At 40.2% G+C, this 10,393-nt stretch overlaps 1 protein-coding gene across 1 annotated transcript; it reads left to right on the plus strand.

Annotated features, from left to right (window-relative positions):
- Positions 1–802: 802 nt before the first annotated feature.
- On the plus strand, positions 803–10,271 carry CYS1 (cystin 1; the record flags this gene model as incomplete). The annotated part of the gene is given in 5 exon segments (XM_081943017.1): positions 803–908; positions 911–931; positions 934–1,307; positions 6,858–6,904; positions 8,569–10,271. Coding segments are annotated over 5 exon segments (645 nt in total). The 3' UTR covers positions 8,666–10,271.
- Between the last annotated feature and the right edge of the window lie 122 nt (positions 10,272–10,393).

Genomic DNA, 10,393 nt, shown 5'->3' on the forward strand with positions numbered 1-10,393 from the left:
TTAATCTTTGGAAACCAGAATAACCGTGCAATTATATATTCTTCAAACATACCTCCCCCTCTAGATCTATGGTTTTCTTTGCTTGTAATAACAATCTTCTCATGCTTAAAATATATTTCCTTTTTGTTTTTCTTTGCTCTACCTCTAAGCCCTGCCATTAAAATAAAAAAAGGAAGTGGCAGTCAAGGGGAGAGACTTATTCAAATGCACATTTATTCCAAAGAATGCTCTGTTGAATGTAGAGACACCTACAATGGCTAGCTATCATTATGCAATTCACTTTGACAAATGTGGTTAAGATAATGAACAACTTTTAAAAACAAACGAGCTGTATTCCTGAGCTGTTATGAAAAGAAAACGTTTTTGGAACTCGAGATATACGGCCAGTATCCTGTCACCAAACGTCCCACAATATTTATTGCAAAAGCCCATTTATCTTGAATCGTTTAGATACCCTTTTTTGTTACTGCTTTTTTTCTTTTATTATCTACGGCTAAACCAAGGCCAAGTAGGGCCGAAGAGCAGCGTTTTGGCATTCCCTTCCTTTTTTGAAATCTAGCCTCATTCCGAGGTTACACCCATGCACAGTTGTCCAAAACCAAATGCTTGAGATTTTAGAAAAGAGGGAATAAGAAAATTAAATAAACTTAAATACGTTTTCTCTCCCTTTTAGCACTTTGCGGTGGGGAGCGGATAAGCGGCTGGAGATTTCGGGGTGGGCTTGGGGGAATCCGCAACCAAGAGATTTAAACCCCAAGGAAAATTCTTGGGACAAGCGGGAAAACAAGGAAAAGGAAGGAGGATGGATCCCACCCTCTTGGGCCGCCGCCCGCCAGGAAGCCGCAACAGTTGGGCTTTAGAATCAGAACCATCTGGAAAGCAATCGGGAGCAGCAAAGCGGCTTCGGGCAGCTGCAACCGCACGGAAAGCCAAGCGCTATGGGCACCGGCAGCAGCAGGGAGGGCAAGGCGCGCACCTTCAGCCCGCCGCGGCACTGGCGGGGTCCCGGACCGGGCAGGGGCAGTCACAGCGCCCCCTCTCGGCAGGGCCCGGCGGACGACGGGGAGGCGGAGTACGGTAGGGCTGCGGGCCGGGCTTCTCCGCTCGTCCCCTCGCTGCAGCTCGAGCAGCCCGACTCGGACTCGGAGCTCCTGGACCAGGTGCTGGAGGAGTGCGAGGAAGACGGTCCCCGACTCCTGCCCGCTGCCGCGCCCCGCTGGCCTCTGTGCCGAGGCTCCGGAGACTGCTATTCCCACCCGGCAGAGGGCGGCGGCGAGGAGATCGGGAGGCAGCGGGAAGCGGCGGAGGTAAACCTGCTGGCCGAGCGGCGGGAGGGACTTGGGTAAAATGTGTGCGGGAAAGAACAGGAGATGGAGCGGAGAGATGTGTGTCTTTATAGATTGGGCTAATTGCAACATCCAGCAATTAGATGCGTTGGCTAGGCTGGCCGGGTTGCTGGAAAGTGTTGCCCAATATCTGGCGACCCTCAGTTGTACAGGTAGTTTTCGACTTGGGACCACAATTGAGCCCCACATTTCTCGTGTTAAGGGAGACATTGGTTGAGGGTGTTTTGCCCCGTTTTACGATCTTTCTTGCCACAAATGTGAAGTGAATCACTGCCATTGATTAGTTAGTAACCCGGTTGTTAAGTGAATCTGGTTTCCCCCGGTTGACTTTGCTTGCCGCCAAAGGGGATCACATGGCCTTGGGATGCATCAAGGGTCATAAATATGAACCAATAGCCAAGCATCAGAATTTTGATCACATGATCATGGGGATGCTGCAAAGATCATAACTGAAAAATGGTCATGTCACTTTTTTCAGTGCTGTTGTAACTTTGAACAGTCACTAAATGAACTGTTGTAAGTTGAGGACTACCTGTACTGTACAGCCACCAAAGTCACAACTGGTGGCATTGACCTCTTAGCTAGTTTTCCCATATTTAATTAAAACAGCCTCCCTGAGGGGGCACTCCTAGTCACTTCATGGGTCTGTCCAAATTGTTTTCTTGGCACCAATACCCATATGGTTTGCTGTTATCTTTTATAATGTTTTTCCAAGCCCCTAGCCACTTTTGTAGTAATTTCTAACCAAATCTGACACCGCTTAAGTTTTTGAGATCAGCCAGGTACCTGTTACAGCTGAACCTGATAGTTCTTTGAGATATTTCAAACTTCAACTCTGCTACAGTATTCTTGAATATAGCCACACCGTTTGAAGCTGATGGAAAATGAAATTTGCTAACACAAATTGAAGACTAGTCTAGCCTCCCACTGTGATTTATCATGAGTATAACATAGAGCAGGGGTGTCCAAACTTGGAAACTTTAAGACTTGTGGACTTCAACTCCCAGAATTCCCCAGCCAGGCTGGCTGGGGAATTCTGGGAGTTGAAGTCCACAAGTCTTAAAGTTCCCAAGTTTGGACACCCCTGACATAGAGGAAAGGAATGACCTATGCTATGTTTATTTTCTCAAATAAAATAAAAAATATAAATAAAACACAAAATCTGATTGTTATATTATGTCCAAGCCTTTTGATCTAAAACAGGCTTGAAACACAGGAAGTGGCAAGCCAATTATCTGTGGCCACTGTATTAACTTTTTTTTTTAATATGGGAGAAACATCCATGAATGTAAATCATTGTAGATAAAATGTGTATTAAAGAAATGGGCTACAAATAAAATAATTGCAAATTAGAAAGTCTGTGTGTGATGCAAAAGACATTTCTCATCTGAGGCACAATTTGGCCCCAGACTGACTCAAACCATGACTGTGAGTTTCTTGTTTATTCCAATTCCACATTTGCTTGATTCTCGGTTGGATCATCTCTCAGATGAGGCTGTACTATTAAGCCAGGATTCCAAGTATTGCTTGGAGCTATAGCTCCCAACTTCATACCTTAGTAAAGCAAAGTCTTACAGGTCATCAGGAAAGCAGCATCACTAGAACAGCATTAGGTTCATGGCACCTGTTGATTCAAATTAGCAGAAGCTTCATTCAGGAGTGAAGGTTTCCATCCACAGAATAGGGATTTTGTAGTAGATTGCATAGTTCTCACTGATATGTTGTTGTGGGTTCTGAGTTGACAGGTTGGTACAATATAATGTTGGCAAACTGATTGATCATAATTCCTTGCTGCACAATTTTGTCCTTATCAGCTTCCAAGAAGGTCCTCAAACTCTCTGGAGCTTCTGAATGGGCTGTAGGCAGGAAAGGAAATCACTTCTTGCTGATGGAAGTTTCCATTGGATATTGAAATTTTGAGACACCACAAGGACACCATGCAATAGCAGTGTATTCTGTATACTGTAAAACATGAATTCTACCCTACGGTTTGTACAACTTAATGTACTGTCACTCATCTTGCATACATAAGTCATTTTTGCTCCCTAGACCAGACTGAAATTGGTTCAAAAAGCTAATTATTTAATTAGAACAGTTTAACCCCTGGGACTTTCTTCTTTATGTGTAACAAAGACTCATTCAAGCCAAGCTAGACTCTTGGGAACTACATGACTATATCTATGTTGTTCTCATGGCAACAATGTGGAAGTAATTTAATATCCTGCATATCTGCAGTTATTCATATTTGTCATTTGAGAACACTTGGTGTCCTGAAAGCAAAAGGAAGAAAGAACCTAGTCAGTTAGAAACAATTCTGACTCATCACTGAGAGCTTATTAACTATTTATAAGTCTGTGTTTGCCTTTGGGATGTAATTAATGCGAAAATTCCATGCTTTTTTAGGGGAGATATTCATGTGTCAAAGGACTTCTTTGAGGCCTTTATTAATCACCAAATGATGAAAATGACATTTGGATTTTGAAAACCAAACTAATATGCTTAATTTAGTTCTAGATTTTTGTTGGTGGAATGAATCCTTTTTTTTTTCTTTTAGCAGAGTGTTTATAAAGCAGTGCCCTCTTGTGGCTACTTCCTTAATCAGTACTTGGTTCCATAATGTATTACAAAAATCTGAATTTCTTGTATGAACCTGATACTATACTCCAGAAATACTGTAGTTTCCTTAAAACATCTGGGGATGGAAAACACAAACAATACCTCAGCGTTCCTAGGAGGGCACATTCCTACTGCAGTATAAGTTTAAAGTCCTATATACAAAATTGTCTAAAACAGAGTATTGTTAACACAGGGGCCTCTCCTAGGCCTCTGTCAATCGTTGCAATTCCTTGCCAAAATGTATTCCTTTTATTTGCAAATGGACCAGTTTTCACAGCTCTGTTAGTTGGTTCTTCCTACCTACCCAGCCAGCCAGCTCTTGGCACATCACCATCCAGCAGGATATATCTATGTTACCTAGTTTGGGTAATGAAACACCTGCAAGAAAACAAGCTCAGAGAGCACCAAGGACCCCTTATGTCAACTCTGAGGTACAAATATTAATATCTATTTTCATATCGGGTATAATTTGGTCCAAAGGGAAGGTCAGATTCCAAGGATCACTCTTTCTCTTGGCTTCTCGGTAATGATTCCTTGACTGTTCCTTCTACTCACCATTTGAACACTTTATGGACATAAAGCAGGATGAAAGGGAGACATAAGGAGATGGCCCCCAATCATTAATCTCTGTGTGTAGCCATTTTTTAAAATGTAAATGAATTAAATATAATTTAACCTGGCTCTCAAAGTAACTGACCAATCCCAAAACAGATTCCAGGTCAGACAGATATAATTACACATGCTTAGGGACATCCTATGGCAGAAATAGCCTGTGACCCAGAGTCTGGTATTTATGTTATGTGCTGAAGATAACTTTAGGCCAACTTGACTTCTGGATTGCTAAGTATTTAAAATTGGCCACTGCTAACCTCATCTATTACAGCACTAGGGAAAGTGATTATTCCTATAAGCAGATCTTCTCTCTTCTATGGACCTCTCGTTGTTGTTTTTCTGGCTGAAAACCAAGAAAGATGCCCCCCCCCCCCGCCCAGGAAAAGATCTTGTGACCCAATCCCAAGGAGTGGGTGGGTGATGGTGAATACCAATTAGTGATCAGAGGGAAGGAAGTGAGCCTGTACTTTGAAACGAACTCCTGAACTGTGCTCTGGTTATATGCATACTTTGTCTACATGGTAATAATAGTAGGTGACAATATGCTATAGATTTTATGCACCTTGGAGAAGTAGAAGCACATTGAGGAAGGAGAACAATTTCTAATCTAAGGCACAAAGGGATTTGTAAGTAGCCCTTAACTTACAATTGTTTAACTAGTGAGAAATTATGGCGGTACTGAAAAAAGTGACTTGCAAACCATCCTTGTGATCACATGATTGTGATTCGGCAACCATTTTACATTTTTGATGGTTGCGGCATCCTGCAGTCAGTTGATCATGATTTGTGATTTTCCCAGCCAGTTTGGACAAGCAAAGTCAGTGGGTAAGCCGGCAGGGAAGGTCTCAAATCTCAATCACAAAATGTCTTATTTAACAGCCATAGCAAAAAGGTCAGAAAATTAGGTGTGGTCATATATTGCCACTTAACAATGAATTTCCCTGTCCCAATTGTTATAATTCAAGGACTACTTTTTATTATGCACTGGACACGAGAATAGGAGATTGTTTGCATGCTAAGGTGCCACTTTAAACTATAGGTGAACAAATAGACTGTGATCATGGCAGTATGGGCTGAAATGTAGTACTATATACCAGCAGAAAATAGGACATTTTCTAAGAAAGCAGTGACACCAACAGCATGGAGTTTATTTTGTTATTCAGCTTTTCCATTCATGTGTTAGAATTGTTACTTGTTTAATAACAGGTTCTGTACTTGCAAAATTTTCAAACACTGATAGCAGAGATCGTCCTGGCCTACAGGAAAGGGGGGAAACTGAATGATTGACTGGACTTAAAGAGATGTTACACAGTTCAATTCAGGGTGCCCAAAATCCAGTCCTGAGATATGGTACTCTCTCTCAAATATAGTTTAAAAGATGAGGTATTTTTCATTGTCCTTAAAGGCCCACTTGCACAAGCATGCCCTGGCAGCATTATTTTTCTGCTGTGTCCCCACAACATCATTGCCTTGATCTGTTCCAAAACCAGCACTGTCCTGAGAGGCAAAATCTGCCCTTCAGCTCAGCAGTGTGGAAAAAGTGCCAATAAGAATACAAACACATGTGATTTTAAATTTCTCACAGGTAGGGTTGTTAATATGATTGCTAATCTGATCTCTATGTGGGAGATGGGCGGTTAAGAAGTTTGATGTATAAATAAATAATAAATAAGTAACCCACATCATATTCCATTTTCAAGGATAGATGAACCTGATAACTTTGCTCAGTAAAGTGGACTCCAGCACATCTCTTAATCTAAATTCATTGGAATAGCAGGAAGATTTAGATTAAATTGTGCCATTGGTGTACATAACCTTGATCTAGTAACTGGTAAGGAGAACAGAGGTGGCATCCCTATCTCAGACTCTTAGCATGAGTGCACACATGAATATGTGTATGTTGCCATCTTCCCATCATACTTGCTCTCCTGCTAATGTTTTAATATCACTTTAGGATTTTTATTGGTAAGGTAATCATGCATGTTCTTCAACTCAACAGTATTCTTCTTGCTTGTGTCTGTGTGAATCCCCTACTCATTATCTTGTCTTAGAACTAGGAAAGGTAAATGTATATTATCCATTGTATACTGTATACAGTCATCAACTTTTCTAATCCCAGCAATCAGAATGCTTACATAGAGGAATATCAGAGTTACTCATCTTCTTTGTCAAAAATTACTTTTGCTTTTAGAGATGTGTATCCTTATGAGATTTACTAGCAGGGGTAAATCTGTTTCTTTGTTATCGGCTATCTGAGTGTTATTATCTTCATGTGTTTTTCAGTGCTTCTTAACAAGATCTACACCAAGGAGCAATAACTTTGCCAATCAGTAAGTCATCATGAATCAAATAACCGGGAGTGGAGACAACATCAATGTACTCCTTTGCAGAAATAAAGAAGAGTTTTCATTCCTGTACTTTCATCAGTTGTTCAACATGGTTCAGTAATAATTTTCTTCACATTGTCCTACAAGCATTTCTGTAAGAAATATTGTAGCAAGGTTTTTTTTTCTTTCGATGGCAGCTTAACGAGATTAAATTGTTCCTTTTCTTATTATATCTCTCAGACCATCCATATGCTTATGGAAGAAAACTGATGGAGGGGCTGAATTTAATCACAACATTGTTTTCTTAATTTAGATAATGGAATGGTTGAAGATGATCACATGCATTGGCCATCCATTTGATTATAAATCTTTATTGCTATAGCTTAGATTTCTTTTAGCATTCTTTTTCTTTCTTTCAAGAAGGAAACATTTTAGAATTGTTTCCTGAACATTATCGGTACATTTCTTCTTTCATTTATGGGATTCTAATTATGATCACAGTTTAAAGAAGGTTTTCCAACGTAGCATGACATTTCAGTCTTTTTATTCGTCCAGGGTAATTATTCTGCTTTTGTCTTGGTCTCCTTACCAGCATGGTGTACACATTGTTGCTGGCTGTAGTCCTTTGGGTACTAGAGAAGGGATGTGCAAGAGATTCCAGAATAAAAACAAAGATTTATTTTTTATTTTTTAAAAAAAAGATGGATACTTATATAGGAAAGCCTACATTGAGCAATTTTTGCAATGTGCCCCTGTCCATCCTCAACTTTCCAAGGATACTCCTTAACTAGAAAAAGTCAGAGATTTTTGCCCGAGGCAAGTGTTGGCAAACAAACAACTTGAGTGTCTTAAAAGCATGCCCCATTCTCTCACAATTTTCTGAGGCAATGGAGGTAATGCAAGAAAGGTATGTGCTCTCACACAGCATCTGGACTCTCCAGAAATAGTGCAAGAATAAGGTATGCTTTTGCACTTCTGGAGGCTGCAGAGGGCATGGAAGAGAATTCTTCAAAGCCACTTCAAGAACATGTGACCCAGGTAGGCCTCAGGCCTGTCAGTAGAAAGAGACTTGTGCTTGAAGGTAAGCAGCATGCAGCAGTTCCTGCAGAATGTTGGGCTACGGGGATAATCAAACTGTTCCCCAAGGTTCATATGCCTTGGGGAATGGCACAAGGCAGCCTTTTTGAGTGGCAATGGTGGCATTAGGATTGAGGTCAAGGCCTGGGCCTCTACGTCAGACATAATGTGGCCCTGCCATTGAATGCTGCTGCTCAGAGTAGTCTAGAAGGGGCGGGGGGGGGGTAGAAAATAGAAAATTGTTTTTCTTTTGTTGGGGGATATAAGCAGCGACCTGTCAGCAAAATCAAGTTAGGCATTTTCTGAATTTTTGATGCATTGAACCCAAAAGATTTGCCATCAGTCATAGAACTGGCACACATTTCTCCTTTCATGGCCCCTTTCAAATCCTGTTGTTCTTCCATGTAACGAGTTCCATTTTGTTTAAAATTAAATGATGTCAACCTGTTCAAAAACCTTGTGAGAATTGTGTACACAAGCTAATTAAAGGAGAAATGGGAAGATAACATGTTGCTAGCTAAATTGGGCCTAATTTTAACTTGTTTTACTATTTTTGGTCCTGATTCTTGCTTTCTCCCATAAATCTGCAGGTTGCCTCTCAAGAAGCCAGAGAGACAGGCCAAGATATCCTACGACTGCTCTGAAGAGGAGCTGATGGCAACAATAGAGCAAGAGTACTGTCGCTGAAGCCACTCACAGCTATACCGATATGACCATAAACAAATTTACCTAGGCGCTAGGTTATAAAACTACAGTGTTTCTGAGAAAAAGTCTACTAGCATGGCATGCAGAAAGACAACTCAGAACCCTGACCAGAGGGATACAACTACAGGAAACTCTCTTATCTGAACATTTCCTATGGAGCCAAATGAGAATCTTTTCTTTGTGGAAAAGAGAAAAAAATATACACAAATGTTCATCTTCACCTAAAGCTTGAGGTGTGAAGTAGTGAAAGAGCAATCATTTTTCCATGTTTTAATGAAACTAAAGATCATTAACTTTGGGTGGTCTTACTGCATAGGGTCTTCCTGCAGAATATTAATAATAATGACAATACCAATAAATCAGTAAGACCTTAATTACTCCTGCACCTGAAGTTTTGGGTCACGTGGCCTATCTTTACAATACTGGTTAATGCCACAGTGCCGTAATGGAAATATCCTTGAGAAAATCTCAGGATGGCAATAATTATTTTGCCTGAGATACTCCTGTGTGATCACTTTAGATTAGTGGCCAACCAACTCCACTGGTCACTTGCAGAGAATCTCATAGGCTGAAGTACCTCTTACAGATAATATGTGACAAAAATGTTCCTTCTCAATCACATTCCTGTCAGATGTCTGCATGCAAAATGGAAGCATGAAGTTAACAAAAAGATTCTCTTCCTAAAGATGTTAGTGGTGCAATGTTCTTTGTCCATCTTAGTAGATGCAAAGAGCACCAGGGGGGCTCATGTGCTGTGGTCACTTCGCTTGCTTATCTGTGAATCTCATCTCAGACTCAATGACTTGGAAGGGCCATTTAAGATATCTAGTGTAAAATGCTTAGTAAAATGCTTAGTGTAAAATAACAACAAATGGCTATCTAATCTGTTTGATTGGAAGGAGAAGCTCACCACCTCTGTCCAAAGGTACAATGCAAAACTGAATATTGTACTTGCATCATCCAAGGAGTTGCTGACATGCAATGTGCATGCTCACACATGCTCCAAACACTTTTGTTTCCTTGGAATCAAACACAAATGATCCTGTTTCCCCTTTTTAGATTTTTAATTATATTTTTAACAACATTATTCTCTTGATTTCTTTTTGTTTCCGCATCTGTCGTATGAAGGTATATCTACCCTTTTTTTTGGGGGGGGGGGGGAGAAGAAATCTGTCAACATTCATGTTAGCAGGATTCTGAAACATTTGAGCAAGATTAGAATATAAATGTTGGAAATATTAGCATATACTTTAAATGGTTCCTGCTCATGTATTGCTGATGGACTGAGTTAATACTCAGATAATATAATAATAAGAAAGACTTTAACTGTGGAGATTATTTATACTGTTTTGGGTTTCCAACATGTACTATGTACTTTCATGTTCAAAAGTCTTTTAATACAATAGTATTATTATTATATAATGATTTATATAATGGTATCTGTCCAGGGAGTTCAATCTGTTAGGGTTGTTGTGCTGTGGATTCCATTGATTAAAAAATAACGTATTTCAGAACACTGGAAGTGAAATTTCTTTGTAGTCATGCCTGTCCTCTGGAACCATCACATTTATAACCCATCTCTGACTCTGAGGAAATATCTGGAGATTCCTATGTTCAAGCAGACATTGGATTGTAACCTAAATGCTATATATTTAAGCCAAGTGTTAACATTAGCAGTGGATACCATAACTCTCCTATTTCTTTATGGTA

This window comes from Natrix helvetica (genome assembly GCF_964273705.1).
Source record: "Natrix helvetica genome assembly, chromosome: 2".
Classification (NCBI taxonomy): domain Eukaryota; kingdom Metazoa; phylum Chordata; class Lepidosauria; order Squamata; family Natricidae; genus Natrix; species Natrix helvetica.